Source organism: Notothenia rossii (assembly GCF_949606895.1).
Source record: "Notothenia rossii genome assembly, chromosome: 10".
Lineage (NCBI taxonomy): Eukaryota > Metazoa > Chordata > Actinopteri > Perciformes > Nototheniidae > Notothenia > Notothenia rossii.
This window is the reverse complement of record NC_136908.1, coordinates 41,143,074-41,162,674: the sequence shown is the minus strand read 5'-3', so window position 1 is coordinate 41,162,674 and position 19,601 is coordinate 41,143,074. Positions and strand designations below refer to the sequence as shown.

Below are 19,601 nucleotides of genomic sequence, written 5' to 3'. Positions count from 1 at the left end.
CTTAGGTTATACCCCCGCCATGCCAGCGCCATGAACAATCTGGGCACTCTGACCCGTGACCCAGAGGAGGCTGAGCGCTACTACAGGAAGGCACTGGCCACTAACCCTCAGCATAACCGAGCTCTGTTTAACCTGGGGAACCTCCTCAAGTAAGACATGCTCAGACTCCGGAAACACAAACAGAGCGGCCATTGAAGAAGACGGCTTACTAGCTCACTGCTAAGGTCCTGTTAAAGCAGCAAATTCTAAATTATTGCTCAAAGGAAATTCTAAGTTACTTATTTTCTTTTCACCCAAGAATGATCAATAATCGCAACAACAAAAGATAATCATAAATCATTCAGTTGACTCTTATAATTAATTGGGTTTTAACAAAAAATAAATGTGGTTCACTAGCAAGTGAAATCCAAATATGATTTGGCGAAGTCATAGTGCGAATATATTTTAGACAAAGTGTCAAATACCTAACAACTGACCACATGGTGGTGCTATTGAGTACATGCTTTAATATGTGTAGGCATATGTCCAGGGAGGACCTGTGTATGAGCAATGATTTCTTAAACATATCTAACACTTGCGATATTAGATATGTTTAATTTCACTGGAAATGTTTATCCTGGGGATAAAACACCCTTACAAGTATGTTTTAGTTGTGAGTGAGGGTCAGGTCTGGTATTACACATTACATAGACCCTTCAGAAAAACACGGGCAAAAATCCTTGATTATGCGGGCTAAAATCCTCGATTATGCGGGCTAAAATCCTTGATTATGCGGGCTAAAATCTTTATGTGATTTTATGCGGTGAAATTGCGAAATATGCGGAAAGTTGCGAAAAATAATAGATTTTTTTTTTAAATATAGGGCTGCCTTATTTATTCTCTCTCACACAAAACCTGCCACTAATGTTAAACCCCTTCCCTATTCAATTAAACACACACACACACACACACACACACACACACACACACACACACACACACACACACACACACACACACACACACACACACACACACACACACACACACACACACACACACACACACACACACACACACACTTCTCCGCCTCATTCTGTTTTCATTTACTCGTTCGTTATCTGACCAGCTTCAATCTTGTAGGCTATACTCACTTCGTTTCTTGTAGTCCTCGAAAGGGTTTTGAAGGTTGATGCCTCGGTGAAAGCATTTTCGGATGTTTGACTGAATCAAAGTGGGTCGTCACCGTCGGTTTTCTCTAAGACTTATGCTCCAACACACAGTTGCACGGGGAATAGTTTCCCCCCACTTTTGTGAAAGACATAGGGGTACTGCTTCCACACGTTCACTCTACGTTGTTGTTTACCTTCTGGGATGCGTGAGCTGATGACGTCACGTCATCATCATCACTACTTCACGTCAATACGAGTTAACTTTTTTTTCTCTCAACTTTGTGTGGAAAAATGCGGGGATTATGCGGCCTTTTGGTAAATATGCGGCCTTTTAAAAATCTGCGCCATTTTGCTGATTATGCGGTAAATTCTGCGATCGCAGGATCGCGTTTTTCTGGAGGGTCTAATTACAGTATATACAGTGGAGGAAATAAGTATTTGATCCCCTGCATATTTTGTAAGTTTGCCCACTTACAAATAAATGAATGGTCTATAATTGCAATGGTAGGTGTATATAAACATTGAGAGTAAGAATATCAAAAAGAAAATCCAGAAATTGACATTATATAAAAGATAAAAATGTATTTGCATTTAACTGTTGGAAATAAGTATTTGATCCCCTTGTAACAAACAAGGATTCTGGCTCCCGCAGACCGGTTAAATAAGTCCTCTTCCTTTAAAAAAGTACTCCTAATATCAACTTGTTACCTGTATTAAAGACACCTGTCCACCGAATCAACCAATCATATTCCAACCTCTCCACCATGGACAAGACCAAAGAGCTTTCTAAGGACCTCAGGGACAAGATAGTAGACCTGCACTAGGCTGGGATCGGCTACAAGACCATCAGAAAGCAGCTCGGTGAGGAGGAGACAACTGTTGGTGCCATTATTCAGAAAAGGAAGAAAGACCAAATGAGCATCATTCGCCCTCGGTCTGGGACTCCACACAAGATCTGGCCCCGTGGGGTATTGATGGCCATGAGAAAGGTGAAGGATCAGCCAAGAACTACACAGGAGGAACTTGTTAATGATCTCAAGGCAGCTGGGACCCCAAGAAAACTATTGGTAACACACTACACCACAATGGATCAAATCCTGCAGCACCTGAAGGCCCCCCTGCTCAAGAAGATCATAAACGGCCCGTCTGAATTTTGACAATGAACATCTGAATGATTCAGAGAAGGCTTGGTAGAAGGTGATGTGGTCAGATGAGACCTTCGAGATCTTTGGCATCAACCCGACACGCCCTGTTTCAGAGAGACGCTGACTATAACCCCAGAACACCATCCCCACCGTCAAGCATGGAGGTGGAAACATTATGACTTCCCTGCATCGAGGAGAGGATGTAGGGGCCGTAAAATCTTGGCCGATAGCCTCCTTCCCTCAGCCAGGACTCTGAACATGGGTCATGGAGGGGTCTTCCAGCAGGACAATGACCCTGAACATACGGCCAAGGCAACACAGGAGTGGCTAAAGAAGAAGCACCTATAGGTGATGGAGGGGCCTAGCCAGTCTCCGGACCTTAATCCCATAGAAAATCTGTGGAGGGAGCTGAGGCTTGGAGACGCCAAGCATCAGCCTCAAAACCTGAAGGTTTTAGAGAGGATCTTCAGAGAGGAGTGGACCAACATCCTTCCTGAGATGTTCACAAACCTGGAGACCAGCTACAAGAAGCGTCTGACCTCTGCGTCCAACAAGGGTTTCTCCACCAAGTACTAACACATGTTCTGCAAGGGGATCAAATACTTATTTCCCAAAGTTAAATGCAAATCAATTTTGATCTTTTATATAATGTACATTTCTGGATTTTCCTTTTGATATTTTTACCCTCACTGTTTATATAAACCTACCATTAAAATTACAGACTGTTAATTTCTGTGTAAGTGGGTAAACTTATTTCCTCCACTGTATATATATTATATGTATAGTTTACATACTACTACTGCATATATAAGAAAAATACGATGTGTTCCAGGTCACTTGGGAAGGAAGAAGAAGCTGAGGCTCTGCTGAAGGACTCCATACACTTCGGTCCACATTTTGCTGATGCTTACTCCAGTCTGGCTTCACTCTATGCTGAACAGGTGAAACATCACAAAGATATAAGGAGGACACTATAATAATCATAATAATAATAATCAAGCTTTATTTGCTTTTAACAATTATGCACGTAATACGAGAGAAACTGAAAATAAGAGTTAATAAAAGTCAGAGGTTAAAGATATAAGCACACATGGTACAATAGAAAACAAAGACCAATAAAGATGAAGGGGGATAGTGCTCAGTATGGCTGCTTTTTTTTAAAGTATGTTTTATGTTGTCTTTTAGGAGGCATGTTATAACTCAACACTGCTTCACAACTCCTGAATTACATTAAGATAAGATAGTACTTTATTGATCCCAATTTGGGAAATGTTTGTGTTGCAGCAGCATAAATAGACATGGCATTGTAAAATACAAATTAAAAGACATGAAATAAACAAGAAAGTAGAAAATATACATGTTGAACTTACAATTTAACAATAACAAGATATAAAGCAAGGTATTATATATACATAACTATGTGACAGATGAAATATTAAACTGAATATATAAATGTAAAATGTACAGTGTGATTTTATTCCAAGAGAACCTATGGACAAGAGAGTTCTCTGCCAGGCTGCCAGAGGTGATTTGGTTCACAGCAGTTATTGCATCTGTCCTTGTGACAGTGAAGCTGCAGCAGTCTGTTGGAAAAGGAGCTCTGCTGTCTGTCCAGCTGCAGGTGGAGAGGATGGGTGCGGTTATCCATCATGGACAACAGCCTGTTCAGTGTCCTCCTCTCCACCAGAGCTTCAAAAGTGTCCGGCTTGATGCTGATGACAGACCGAGCTTTCCTGATCAGTTTATTGATTCTGCTGGTGTCACCGGCTCTGATGCTTGTCACTCAGTAGCCGTTGCTGGATCGTGTTGAAAGCACTGGAGAAATCAAAAAAGGTGATTCTCACAGTGCAACCCGATCCATCCAGGGGGAGGTCGAGGAGGGGAATTAGAGAAATGAGAAAGGGCCCAAGTCTCCGTAAAACACATGACGCTGCACTCACGGTATTCCCACTGCGCCTTCGTCAGCACGCTGAGCTCGTCCATCTTATTCCCCTGCAGCCCCGCATTAGCCTCCGAAGCTCCTCCGGGATGTCATGCCTCGCTCCGGGCAGCAGCACGGGTCTACACAGCGCAATCAGCTGCTCACAGTAGTAAACAATGCCGTCACTCCTCTGTGCATGGCTCCGTCACAAAAAGGGAAAAAAGGAGAATGACCAGGAAACGTTTGAAACAAAACGTGGCCATAGTTAGGTACAAAACAAAAATAAATGTCCAAAGAAAAAAGTACAACTAAGAGAATAAAAGTAGTAAAAAGATAAAAAAAAATCTATAAAAACACAGGGAGCTGCAGCCACATGCACAGCACCTGTAGCTCTAGTGTTCTCTTGGTCTACTTCATTTCTGGTTTAATCTGTATTAATTGAATCTGCTTTCTTCCACAGAAACGCTTTGCTGAAGCCAAAGAAGTGTATATGGAGGGAATAGAGAAGTGTCCAGACAGCTCTGACCTGCATAATAACTACGGAGTGTTTCTGGTGGATACTGGTGAGTTAAATCCAATGGCTCTCTGGCTTCAGGGCTGGTTGGTATGGCTTCCATTAAAAACATTCCCAGTTTAAACCTTGACAAGAGAAAATAAAAAAGCTCATACTGTTCTGGAGATCATCACAAGGGGTTTGATCTGATGTAATCCTAACATAGTTCCTTAAGAATGTAAGCAGCCATTGACTTCAGTTACTTTCAGCACTCAAACTCAACCTGTAGCCAGAGAACTAAAACTTAAAAGCCTTAAAAGTACCTAAAGCAATCAGACAACAATCGGTTGGCTAACTCAATATTAAAGGTACAATGAGTATACATAATGTATAGATTAGTACAGAAATAGCTCAGGATATACCAAGAGGAGCTAGAGAAGAGGTGGAAGGGTTTGTCATGTTCAGCTCATTCAAATGAAATCGTTATATCTCTCACAGGCTCTGCCCTCTACTGGACTCTATGGGTACTACCTTATCATGCAAGCATTCACCTACTGAGATTTCTATAGACGTAGCCGGCCCCGGGGCGGGCCTACCTGAATACGCGTGCATCTCACCTCCGTATAAAAGGAGGCCTCGCCTCCTGACCATCATCCCTTTCTCTTCAGCGAGCAGAAGTGACACTGAGCTGTGAGACGTATGAGAGAAAGCAGAGAAACAGTTATTGAAAGAATGGAACCACTCCTGGAACTCCGAACCTGTCAGTTGTACCCTGGCCTGATTGCAGACGCTGACCCACACCGCCGGTGCTTCCAGTGCCTGGGGCCGAACCATGCCGAGCAGGGCCTGGGCCAGACGCTGGCCTGCATTGCCTGTCGCTCGATTCTGCAGCTAAACCGCCGGCATCGTGTAGAGCACTTCCGGAGGAAGCTCGGCCCGCAGGTACAGTTGGATAATCCGGACCTCGAGGTGGTCGACATGGACGATCTGGACGACGTGCCGTTTGAGTTCACCCTCCCGAGGAACCGGGTGGTCGACTTCGCAGAAGGGGAGGATGACGAGGACGCCTCGTTATCCGACACCTTCGGTTCCGGTGGCCAGGAGGGTCCAGCACTCAGGTCTGCGCAAGTCTGACACACACCGCTGCAGTGCAGACTCTCTGCACGGAGGAGCCGCGGAGGAGCCGCGGAGGAGCAGCGGAGTCCGGGTGATGCTGCTCCTCCGAGGAAGAGACACGCATTCACTAAGCCAACAAAAACTATATCCGGTCACAGAGATCTGCTATTTTAAAGTAAAGTCAATGCATATCGACCCTAAATATAGTCTATATTAACCTATTAAACCCTGAGCCTGTTTTTCAGGTTTCAGGCTCGAAAATGACATTCCCAGAACAAATGACCATATCTTCCCTTCTAAAAGGGTTAAATTAATAATATTTTTTCTCAAAGTAATGATAAACCTGTCAGTTGGATGTAGAAAAGTCAGATTCAATATAGATGTTTTTTATTTTAAAGAAAATTCAGATTGAACATGGTAAAAAACTGTAAATTATAGTGTCGGTCCAAAATATATTTTGTACTTATAGTGAAAACTAACCTTGGATGATGGGTTAGTAGACTAAAAGCTTTAGGAATCCAAATTACAACATATAATAAGTACCCTGTATCAAGCTTGATGCAAAACAGGTGATATTTGACATTTTTAGACAGATTTAGCAAAAAAAAAACCTCTTCTGGCGCCATTTGGGTGGATTTTTCATACCTCTGGCTCCCCCTCCTGGATTTTGACAGGTGACATCTCTTTCTAACCGTCAGAGCCAATGGAATCGAGGGGAACTCCCACATAGTCCTTATTTGGTCATGTGTGTGTATTATACTGCCGCATAGCCAAGACCGGAAGCAGCAACCACTCTGGTGGATGCACAGCTGCCCTTAGACGCACTGAACAGCTGTTTCTGTGCTTCGGGGGCGGGGTGACTGGGAAAGTTCTGTCCATGAAACGCCTGGCAGGCTGGCTCTGCACACGCCTACGAACAAGCAGGGAGAGCCTGCCCCGTAGGGGTCGGGTCCGTGCGCACTCCACTCGGGCTGTGGCTGCATCAACAGCTTTATTCAACGTGTGAGTGTGGAGAATATATGTACGGCGGCGTCTTGGTCAACGCCAGGCCCCTTCATAAAGTTTTATCTCTTGGATATGTCTGGCTCTTTCTCCGCGTCTGTGCTTGCTGGGGCAACACAGGACTGTTGAGGGGGGGGGGGGGGGGGGCGGGGGACTGTGGGGCGTAAATGCGCCCGGGCAAGTAACAAAGCGAATGGTATCCTAGCAATGATCCGCAGATCAGACACTTATTTGGACTCTGACATAGTACGTCATTTATACATCCCTCTTGTACGGCCACTCCTCGAGTATGGGAATGCTGCTTGGTCCCCCATGTACAAAAAGGATGCTGAGCTCATCGAGAAAATACAGAGACGGGCAACTAAGCTGGTACTAAAGGACCTACCATATCAAGAACGACTGCAAAGTCTTAAGATCCCGAGTATGTATTATAGAAGGGCGAGGGAAGTTGTGATCGAAGTTTTCAAATATCTCCACAACATCTACAAAACATCATGCCCACTACAACAGGATTATAACACCAGGACTCGTGGACACTGCCTCAAGTTGAAGAAACAGTACTCAAGAGACTGCCTATCCGCCGCAACTTTTTCAGCATGCGTGTGGTTGACTTGTGGAATGATCTGCCAGAAAGCGTTGTCACATCCAAGACGGTTAACTGTCTCAAGTCCCGCCTCGACCATTACTGGTCAAACATCACCTTCACTTTGGACTATGTGACTGTTGCCAGCATCCATAGTATATAAAGAACAGTGATCCTTAGGCCTATTACAGCCGTATCTGATTGATTGATTGATTGATTGATTGATTGATTGATTGATTGATTGAAAATGTAGATTCGTATGCATATGACGGACCACAATCTTAATTAATTAATTGACCATAATTATGAGTCTGCTAGGCGTCCAAGAGACCAGGAGCAGCCAAGGATTAGAAAAAATAAAGGCCATCGGAGAGAAATGGAGCTGTGGTGTGAGGAGAACCAGTGGAGAACAGGGCAGCTGTCTTGGTGAGTGACCGGCGTTAGCTACAGTTAATGTTAGCTAACGTCGGTCACATCACAACATTGTAAAGTTAGCTATCATATATCAGGCTATAACTAAAGTAGTATTGATAATATAGTAACGTTACTGGCAGGACTGTTGATACTGATCCTCCATAACAGAAACTAATGTGCAAGTATCAGCCGTATCTCGCGTTACCTAATGCACCTCCACAATACGTCTTACGGAGCTGTGTACCGGAGGGAAGAGAGAGAGGAGCGAAGGGGGGGAGAGAGATGTAATACGGTTTCCTGATAAACGATTTGTATGATAGGTGCTTGTGTGGGAAATGCCAGCCCATGGCCTCAGCTGTGGAGATTATGTGCTGCAGGGAGGTGGATGCACCTCGCACAACGCACCCAGGAACAAAGGCTAGCTCCGGTCCTTTTCCTGTTAGGCAAACTGTGGACTCGATGTCCTGACAGGCTGGAGTTTTTGCAACCTGCACAAACACAAGCTCACAATGATTAAAAATTGTGAAATGCAATGTAAAATTACCGAAAAAATACCAGCTCACTAAATCACAACCGCTCAAACCAACTTCAATCTACTAACGCGGATTGGGCAGAGAAGGAGTCCGAGAAAGTTGCTCCCTTATGTGTGACGTTAAAAAAAAGATTTTTGTAGCAGAGCTCAAAACGGCTCCTCTCCCTCTGAATTCCTGCCCTTATGTCTCGTAAAACATATGAAATCCCACATTAACTTTTTAATTGTAATTTTCAGGCAAGGTTAAGCATACATGTAGTAAAAAAAAAAACCTGCAAGTTGCTCTTTAACATCCTATGCAAGGTCATAATACACATGCCATTCAGCTGTATGACAGAATGGAAGTCTTTCTCAAAAACATCTGAAGATGGATGGAGCATGTTGGGGAGGGAATATTTTCCATGTTTCCATCAGTGAGTGAGCTGGGCGTTTCTGCTTTCCTCTCGCCCCCCGATACAGGTGCAATTATTGCGCACTTGGAGGCACTCGAGGGACAATTTAGGAAATACTTTTCTGAATCTGTCTCCTGGCGCATGGACAAGACATGGATCCAGTTTCCATTCAGAGACACACAGCAGACGGCACACGCCAGACAGTGACAGAGGAGGATCAGCTCATCGAGCAATCCACTGACAGTACGTTCAGAAACATATATGAAACCACTCACCAAGTTCTGGATCTCTTGCCAGAAAAACTTTCCACCATTGGCAGCAAAAGCTATGATGAGCCTTCTGCCCTTTGCAAAAACATATTTTTTCAAAAGTGGAATTTCCTCACTCACCTACCTGAACAACAAATACAGGTCCAGACTGCAGCCTGAGGCTGATATGACCCTCTGCCCCACAACCTCCATCCGTCCAAGGTTGGATAAGCTATGTGCTACTCATCAGGGTCAGACATCTCACTAATGTGGGAGTATTTGTGCCATCCACAGATGACTTGGGGATTCACTGTCCCTTCCACATGTATGTTTAAAATAAAAACATGACCCATGCATATGTTTAAAACATAAACATGAATTTATGAACCTGTGTATTAATTGAATAGCTTAGTATTGAATGCACAATAATAGTAACTACCGGTATGTTTATACATGGCACTAGGCCCAGTTTAATATAAACACAATTGGATACAATAGATATAGTAGGGGGTCCCTGTTCCTTCTCCCGATCAATTTGGGGGTCCTTGGCCTGAAAAACGTTGAAGACCAGTATAGAGGAATGTTAAAGGCCCAGTGAAGTGCATGTTTTTGCACCAAAATGAAATGGCAGTTTCATTCCTTACATATCATTGTGCCTGTTCATGGCTAAAATAATTTTTAATAATTCATAATTAATGAATGAATGAATTATTAATTTTGCCGTCTGAGCCTAACGGAAGTTGCAGACGATAGTGGCTGTGACGTCACAAGATGTACCCAGTTGCGATTGTAAACATGGCGGAGACTCTGGAAAGTGATACTAGTGTGAGAGAAATGATTGATTTGGACAGCTTTTCGGACAGGATAGATGAGGAAAGTGATCAATCTGGTGCACTTTGAGGGCAACATTAAGAGATTTATGGATACAGCTCTCAACACTCATATGAAACATATATTTCAATAATCAAAAAACATTGGAAGGATTTCTTAACCTATTTTATACAACTAATATTACATAGATGGAAATATTTGTTTACATAGATGAACAAACCCACTGAGATAACTTAGGCTACAGTTTACCTCCCTGAGCTGACGTTATCTCTCTCAGTCCCACAGGAGAGCACTCTCCCTCTCCTTATTGTTGAAACAGCTAATCTCCGTTAGCTCCGAGCTAGCACCAGATGCTAACAACAACCCTGTAACTCTGTCAGTCTCTCTTTCTCTCTCTCTCTCGAATCGACCACTGGCCTTTATTTATCATGATCAATCAAATAATCTACGAAACAATGACACCAGCCAGGCTCACCTTCATCTTTTGGGAACAGAAACATCGCCACTTCGGCAGACTTGACATTACTACAGCCAGCGGCAATGCATCGTTTCCCCTGTGTTTTTCATCCCTCTTTCTTCACTGTCGCCTCCATTGTCAGGTTTTCTCGATTGGCAATCACTTCCAGTCGACTCCGACACACTTTCCAGGAAAATACTAGCTCAAAAACGTTGAGAAATTCGACTTTGAAAAAGAGAAAAAACGAACGGTGGTGAATGTAAACAGTGCAGCGGCGTCCATCTCGTGACGTCACGCAGTAGATCGCAAGCCACGCCCACGAAGGCGAAGGTCGACTGCAGATTTCCCCGGAAAATTCAAAACTCGTCAAATTTGTTGCTATTCCAACATTTTTTGATATGGGTTCCAATGGACAATTTTGGTCATTACTATACGTATTAGCATAACAGATCATGCACAGGTGCACACTTCACTGGGCCTTTAAGCCCTCCCACTATTTTCCAAGAGGGTGTTGCCAGATTTTCAATTTCAGGTTTTAACCAGAAGATGGCGCTTCATTCACAAATACAGAAAGACAAGTTTCATGGACTTTCAGTTGTGTTTTGAAGAGCATTTGAACACATCAATATTTTAGATCAACTAAAGTATATCTAATCTTGTAATTCAATAATATATAGTCTTTATATATTAAATAATCATAATGTAAATGTTTACATTACACTTCTTTATTTGTTATGCTCATACTTTAACCTTTACAATCGTTTGCTTTAATATGAAGTATATTTTTGTGTTTGCTTCCTCCTGCTCCCTTTCGGACACATACTGTATGATTTATTATTATTATTAATATGAAGATATTATTAAGATAAGATAAGATGTGCTGTCCCACGGTAATTCAGAAGGCTCACAGGTCACATTCCAACCATTATTTAAAACAATAGGTGCTTTCACACCGTCTTCAGTTTGATTTGTATAGAGGGAGCTCTGTCAGTTTTCAAATTACCCATTTGCTTTCGGGGAGCCCTATTTTTCAGAGCACATCCTGCTACTAAATATGTCACACGCACGCTCTGTTGACTGGTGCAGCAGCGTGGATGCGATCAATTGCTATAAAAACACTCTTCTACTAATAGAGACGGTGTCACTATGCCGGCGGATGTGGCCGTTGTTGAAGCCTCTTCAGGCTCCGCATCGGCAGGCCTCTCCCTCGGTGTGGAGCTGTCAAGCTCTACCCTAACGCCGCTTACAGCCGGCCAACTAAAAGTTGTTTTCCGTTCACGTTGTCATTTTTAGACTCCTTCGCTTCTTTGCTTGTGAATCCCTCTATACACGTTTTGCCATATTTTGTTATTACACAGCCAGAGTTAAAAAAATATCAATATGAACATTTCAAATACCGCGCCGGCATCACCGCCATAACCATAGCAACGTAAGTAAGAATGCAGCGCCGCCACGTACAGATGGCAACAGCCAGACATATTCACAAATATAAAACAAATATTCAGAAACTGTAATGAACAATAACTATTATTTATTTCAAGAAATGTTATTTACAGAAACTCAACATTTCTAATCTGTGTGACACAAATATGCACAATTGTTTTGGGCTCCCCCTATTTATCTCAAAGTCAACCTTTAGGAGCTCCCTCCCTCTTCGGGGGAGCCAAGCCGTCAGATTTCATTTAAAAAACAGATCTGATTTTAAGACTATTTCTGCGCTCATAAAGAATGATAAGAATAAGAATAATGCGTATTGAACTGGTTTAATTAATTAGTGAGTTTATTTAACACTAGAACCGCCAATCGGGTCAATTTCTGTGATGTGTGTTGTGTGTGTGCAATGTAACTTTTTTTCAATAAAATATTAAAGTCTCCCAGTCCGTGACTTTTCCTGAAAGTGTGTTATGTAGCACCCTATATTGTTAAAAATTGCATTCTAATAGCGGGATTCGATGGGTTTAGGTAGGCCTATACAAAAACCTCTGGCGGTTCTAGTGTTAAGGTAATTAGGTACAGTCAGAGGCGCGGGAAGGTATTTTGAGTGGGGGTGCTGAGGTGCTGGACTCCAGTGAACACTATTACGGGCACTATAGAGCACGCACAAAAAAACTCCCCACACGCAAACACACAGTAAACCCGCGACTGTTACAATGAAGGCTCGATAATCAGCTCACGGCATATAGGCAGGGGTAAAGTGCTATTTTTTACGAGTGGGGAGCGGACCTCACCTCCTCTAGGGGGGTCCGGGGGGATGCTCCCCCGGGAAGATTTTTTTTAAATATTGAAGTTAAAAGCATCAATCTGGTGCACTTTCAGAGCAACATTAAGAGATCTATGGATACTCTCAACACCCAGATGAAACACAACTGTAAGCAGATGTTCTTTTTCTTTATGGATATTTTACAAATCACTCCCCTTTCAAACTGTATTCTTGTTTTACTGCCATATAGTATTTCATAATTGTTTTTCCTTTATTCTCTTATTTTTTTTATAACTATAATGATCATTTGAAGGTGTGCCGCGGAAATAATCTTTTTAATAATTTTTGACCAAACTGTTTGAGACCCACTGAGATAACTTAGACTAAAGTTAACTATCTAAACACTCAGAGAGTCCTTTAGCTCACCTGAGCCTCTCAGTCTGAGAGGAGAGCTCTCCTCCAGCTTGTTGTGGAACAAACAGCTCCGTATGTCCGTTAGTGCAGCTAGCTAACCAGATGCTAACAACACGGTCCCTGCTGCTGGCACCGGTCCCTCTCTCTCTCCCCCTCTCTCACACACACTAGATGCGCTAATCCGCACACACACAGAGCCGCGAGCTTGAATGACACAAGCACACTTTTATTTCCATCATGCCTCTGTTGCATTCACTGAACACGGGAAATTACAGTCCTGCCGTCCGTGTCTTGATGAGGTTCACGTAAAGCACGGTTAATGTATTATATTATTGAGGTAGAATTGTCCGGGGCTACAGAAAAAACATTCGGGGCAGGCCAAAATATCATTTTACCAACAATGTGGAATTTATTGGCTACATATTACACAGATTATGCACAGCGGGAGCAGCAATAACCGTCAAATAATAATTCAGACAGGGGAGCTCCGCACCCCCTGCCTGCCGCTAAGGGGTGCTGCAGCGCCCTCAGCACCCCCCTTCCCGCGCCCATGGGTACAGTAGAAGCCCTTTTTTATCAGTAACGAATTTAGCAGTTGAACATAAAAGTCAACTAACTGAGGGTCACTTGCAATGACAGTGTTGTGTCTAACTGTAAGCTTGTCACTCAGAGTAACCTACCGTTAATTTAGCTGCTGGAGAAGAAAGATCAAGGGGGGAGGGGGGAGAGAGCTGTGGTTGATGGGCCATTAGTTGTGTAAATACACAGCTGAGAGCTGCCGTTTCATTCAGACTGTTTAGAAAACTGTAACAACGGACTATTTTTCTTAGCGGATGCATGTCAATTTAAATCAATAGATACAACTATTTTTTAAATCAATAAAAACATTTTCTAAATCCATAAAAGCATTTCAATTAATATTGCGAGTCATGTCGTTACTTTGTTGAGAATGTGGCCGTGTAATAAGCGGGATAATTTGCAGCGACTTGTTCCTTATGGGGAAAATAACACCCGTCATGTGTGTGTAGTAGAGGTGTGTGTGGTTAAAACACTTTCATGAAGTGAAGGAGGTTTTCCTTCTATAAAACAGCTGTGAGCAGCAGTGAGTGTCACGGACATGAATTCATAGATCAAGGCAGACTGGTGCACACACTCTCCTGTCCTGCCAGGCGACACGCCCGTTCTAAGCCGTGTCCCTCACTCCTCACATCCCAAGCATCCCCGAAAAGTGTATTATGTTGTTACATCTCAGATGTTATGTTTCAGTTGTGCTCTGTCTATGTTCAGTGATGCAAACCTTGTCACCTTTCGGCGAAATTCGCCGTTTTGAATCCAAAATAAGTCGTTTGTGTGATTCATGTAAATCTGCAATACAAATATTTTTGGGGTATGGGGGGGGCTGGGACCCGGAGTAATCTGCGGCCGTGAGCTGTTATGTGCCATCATGACACGCATGGTGTTCTTTTTTTATATATTATAATGAAGTACGAGCTGTGTGCTCGAGTCTTCCTGCCTGTCGGCTCTGCTCATGGATGTATAATAAGGTTCTGCTGCTCCGAGATGATGGTCTAGCTTCAGCAGCTACATTACCTACGGGTGCGTTCGTTAATATTAACTGTGCGTCCGGAGTCACTGTGGCACAGACTGGACCGCTGGTGAACAGCTGTTAGAACGGGCCGTTCAGGTGTTCAGAGCAGAGCTCCCTGTCGGAGCGGCAGAGCGTGATGTGAACTGAAAAGTTTTTCTGTGGCAATATTATTTAAGGAATCGTTAAGCTAGCTAGCTAGCACACATTGTCACTATCTGCTAACGTTAGCTTTAGCCTTCTATTTCTAATAGTTTTTTTCATAGGCTATAAACAGAGGTGGTATAAGTATATATATATTGTACTTGAGTAAAAGTAGAATTACTCAGATCTTGTACTTGAGTAAAAGTAGAATTACTCAGATCTTGTACTAGAGTAAAAGTAGAAGTACTCAAATCTTGTACTTGAGTAAAAGTAGAAGCACTCAGGTCTTGTACTTGAGTAAAAGTAGAAGCACACAGATCTTGTACTAGAGTAAAAGTAGAAGTACTCAGGTCTTGTACTTGAGTAAAAGTAGAAGTACTCAGATCTTGTACTTGAGTAAAAGTAATAGTCCCATGTGTATGAATACTCTGTTACAGTAAAAGTCCTGCATTCAAAATGCTCCTCAAGTAAAAGTAGAAAAGTATTATCATCAAAATATAGTGAAAGTAGCGACAGTAAAAGTAGTCATTGTGCAGATTGGTCCATTTCAGAATAATAGATATGATATGTTTTTATAATGATTGATCATGAAAGTGTTCTCAAAGCTGGTAAAGGTGCAGCTAGTTTGAATGACTTTGTATACTGCAGGGTAGCTTGTGGATTTACTCCAGGTGGAACTAAAGTCTGATTTAACAGTTGATTATATTTCACTTAATTAATCCAGATCTGTGAAGTAACTAAAGGTATTAAATACATGTAGTGGAGTCAAAGTACACCATGTACCTCTGAACTGTAGTGGAGTAGAAGAACAAAGTAGCAAAACATTGAAATACTTAAATAAAGTACAAGTATCTCAAAATTGTGCCCAAGTATAGTACTTGTTGAGTTTATGAACTTAGTTACTTTACACCATGTGGCTATAAAGATAAAAAAGACTTAAGCCTTGCACAGAGGCACGAAAATACATTTTCAAAATGCTCAAATAATCAGCAATATTAAAATAATAAAAGGCTTGCAATATTTCAGTTGATTTGTAATGAATCCAGAATGTATGACATTTTTGTTTTTTTAATTGCATTACAGAAAATAAAGAACTTTATCACAATATTCTAATTTTCTGAGACAGTCCTGTAAGCCTTGCACAGAGGCATGAAAATACACTTTCAAAATGCTCAACAGTGCTGCCAAAATTATAAACTGACTGCTACACCATTTAAAATAAATGCTTTTATATATTTCTATTAGATGTGACTCTTTGGCGTTTCTGTTATTATTAACACTGCTGCTTTAGTTGTTCTGACTGCTAAAATCCTCTGTCATTCCGTGGGGTGGGGGAGCCGGGGGCTCGGATCCTTGTCACCTTTTTCATACCTGATGAGTTTGCATCCCTGTATGTTAAAAAGCCTCAGTCCCCTTAATTCATGTAATAAAAACATCTCAGGTCAGTAACACTCAAAGCTAAATGTGCAATACCATGTTCAGCTATGTTACTATTTATAATGTTATTGTTGTTACATCAGAAGATGTACATATTGAAATGATTTCTTAACTTACAGTAGGCTATTTTTTACAATGTGTGTTGGAAGGATTTATTAAATTACAATGAATATTGTCATTGTTGAAGGCTTTTAGAGAAGGGTGAACTATAAGCCTGAATTACATAACATTTTATACCTAAAAACATAAAACCAACAATAAATAAATCACAATTATTCTAGTTATTTTTACCTCCCGTATTGCTTTCAACCCACCAGCTTTTATGGTGTTGTTACGTCACTAACTGTAAGCTTGTCACATACAGTCTATGGTCACTCAGAGTAACCTACTGTTAATTTAGCTGCTGGAGAAGAAAGATCAGAGGGGGAGGGGGGGAGAGAGCTGTGGTTGATGGGCCATTAGTTGTGTAAATACACAGCTGAGAGCTGCCGTTTCACTCAGACTGTTTAAAAAACGGTAACAACGGACTATTTTTCTTAGCGGATGCATGTCAATTTAAATCAATACATACAACTATTTTTTAAATCAATAAAAACATTTTCTAAATCCATAAAAGCATTTCAATTAATATTGGGAGTCATGTCGTTACTTTGTTGAGAATGTGGCCGTGTAATAAGCGGGATAATTTGCAGCGACTTGTTCCTTATGGGGAAAATAACACCCTTCATCCAGATCAGGATCCCTCCGCTACACTTTGGGATCCTGATCGACCGATGAAGCTCCATGAAAATATACATATTTTTGGTGAATTACTGAGTTTAGGCACGTTAATAACGTTTTAATGAAGTTGAATACAGTATATTCATATGTGTCAGTGATTTCATGTCAATTCGGCGAACATAAACATAAATGATCGTGGTGAAGATGATGATTAAATTAGGATTAAAAATCGAGAGCCGGGCTGCATTTCCCCCCGTTCGTTTTTTTCGAATAAAAAAAATATTTTGTTAAATAACAACATGGTGATGTTTTGTAAATGATTACATGTCTCTTATTTAGCACAGTAGTATGATATCCGTGACATATGGATCTTAACAAAGTTCCGCTGTACATCCAGCATACTGTATCTCACTTTATTTCACATGAGCTCCAGTGTGGAACCCCACTGCACCCCCTGGTGGATCAATGATCCATTGCAGCTGGCTTCATTATAATTACATTTATCTATCACGGGGGCAGTTTCAAGTCAAGCTGGAGGTTTTCCATTGAGCGAGGGCAGATCACGTACCAATCACGGCCCTCGCGTTTCAAACTGTCTGAAATGAATCGCTACATCTGTCATACTGTTTTTTCCTGTTTTTCAACTCTGTTGATTGTAAATAGGCTGCAGCAGGAATTCAATTTGAATAATCTAGGCACACACATTCAATAGATAATCCTTACTCCTGATTTAAATCTCTTCCTCTTTCCCTCCTGTATTTTTTATTTATTTCCTTCTTAATTCCTGCAATATTTCTCTTCCACTTGTTCATGTATTTACTCCCACTTCCTTTCCTTCCTTTTCCTCTCATGTTCCCAGGAGAGGGGGAGCTGGCAGCCGCTCACTACCAGCAGGCTGTCAGACTCAAACCAGCGCACTATGTTGCCATGGTGAACCTGGGCCGCCTACTGCGATCATCCAATGAGAACACAGAAGCGGAGTCTTGGTACAAGAGGTGAGTGAGGTATTATCATACTGCTTTTCAGGAGCAAAATCCTGATCAGCTGCAGGTTTCTGTTTTTCTGTATTATTGTGTTGCACTGTTGGAGAAGCCTGTGACCTAAGATTTTCATCGACATAACTACTCTGTAGCTATGTTCGTATGACAAATAAAGAACCTTGAGAAAAAACAGTTATAATACTTGTTTTATTTTTTAGGGTTGAATTCATGTCAATTAAAGTTAAAATATCTATGTAAAATAATTGTCTCTGCCTCTGTGGACTTTGTTTGAATCATTACAACATGGATATCTCTGGATCTCAAGGATGTAAAATTGTATGATTATATTGTATATAAAAATCACCATGAGAAAACTGGTCTTTCTTTTGGCATTCTTTTAATCGGCAAAGATTCAAGGGCTTTTTGATTGAAGAAGCAACAGGGTTATTGAAATTGCAGTCTTAAGCATTTACCTTGGTAACTAAAATTAGTATACACATTTAGATGTGTTATCTTTTTTATGGCACATAAAAAGAAAAAGACAATGGTAACCTTCCTGCAGGGCGCTGCAGGTGACGAGGAAGGTGGACATCCTGACTCCGCTCGGAGCGCTGTACTACAACACGGGCCGCTACAACGAGGCCCTGCAGGTGTACAGCGAGGCCGCCGCCCTGCAGCCCCACAGCACCGACATCTGGCTGGCTTTGGTAAACACACACACACACACACACACACACACACACACACACACACACACACACACACACACACACACACACACACAAGGAATCATGGAAACTGTTGGCCCAAAAAAAATGATTGTACACACACATAGCCACAATTGACAAGCTCTTTGTGTACCAGGCTCAGGTTTTAGCTATGGCTGGTCGCAGCAAAGAGGCAGAGAAGATGACGCTGGACATCATATCCAGAGATAGCGGCTGCATTGAGTGTTACCGCCTCCTGTCTGCAATCTACAGCAAGCGTGGGAACTACACACAGGTGAGAGTGTGACTCTTAATTGTGTGTCTCAAATTTTAGAGGTAAGGTAACACACAGTCGTGATAAACTCAGCAGGATATTTTACCGTGGAAACTCATAACCTCAGCTGTACCGCTTGTGGGGGACACTTCTGAAGCAATTGTTATCAGGACTCAGAGAGACACAAGGAGAGCTGGAGCTTTGATGGCAAACACTGATGGTTTATTTGGAGCTTCGGCCGGAGAATTCACAAGACATGTCACAGGGCCACGAGTTGACCACTCGGTTGAGATGCCACAATCAATTCTGAAGAACTCTACCCCAGAACCATGTGTTTAGCTAGATCTGAGAGAATAATCAACATTGTGCATAACAAGATAGAATCATAACACCTCTATCAGCGGACGCCAACAGGCAGGAACAGGGAGACAAAACACTGAGAGCACAGCAGCCAAGGTTGCAGGTGCCTGTGCTCAGTCAGGACAGTATGAACTGATAAACTGGGTCAAAGTTATGGGCCTTTGGGAATATTTCCCCAACACAGCTGAACAACAGCTGCCACTCTTCCTCCCAGTGTTTTGTCATCACCATCTGCACTTCCCAATGACCCAGTTTCACAGGGAGAAGAATGTTCACACTCAAGTCTGCAGAACCATAAAATGCTCACATACATACAGTACAAGCTCCAGTGTGGTATTGGTGGACATGTTTGTCACTATTGTTCTATAGATTGGTGCAGAGATGATTCCCCAAACCCTGAAATTAATTATAATTCCACCACTTCCAGTTCCCTCGTCTCAAAGTTTTTTGGAATTTGTTTTTGGTTAGATGCCTGAAATAAGGTCTGTGGTTAAC

General features: G+C 42.1%; 1 protein-coding gene across 1 annotated transcript in view; it reads left to right on the top strand.

Annotated features, from left to right (window-relative positions):
- tmtc1 (transmembrane O-mannosyltransferase targeting cadherins 1) overlaps positions 1–19,601 on the top strand; it is a 185,113-nt gene that overhangs the window by 103,843 nt on the left and 61,669 nt on the right. Inside the window, exons 11-16 of the mRNA XM_079654937.1 lie at positions 6–149; positions 3,129–3,237; positions 4,678–4,780; positions 17,645–17,780; positions 18,328–18,472; positions 18,630–18,767. Of these exons, the coding sequence (XP_079511063.1) occupies positions 6–149; positions 3,129–3,237; positions 4,678–4,780; positions 17,645–17,780; positions 18,328–18,472; positions 18,630–18,767 (775 nt within the window). The remainder of the gene's footprint in view (positions 1–5; positions 150–3,128; positions 3,238–4,677; positions 4,781–17,644; positions 17,781–18,327; positions 18,473–18,629; positions 18,768–19,601) is intronic.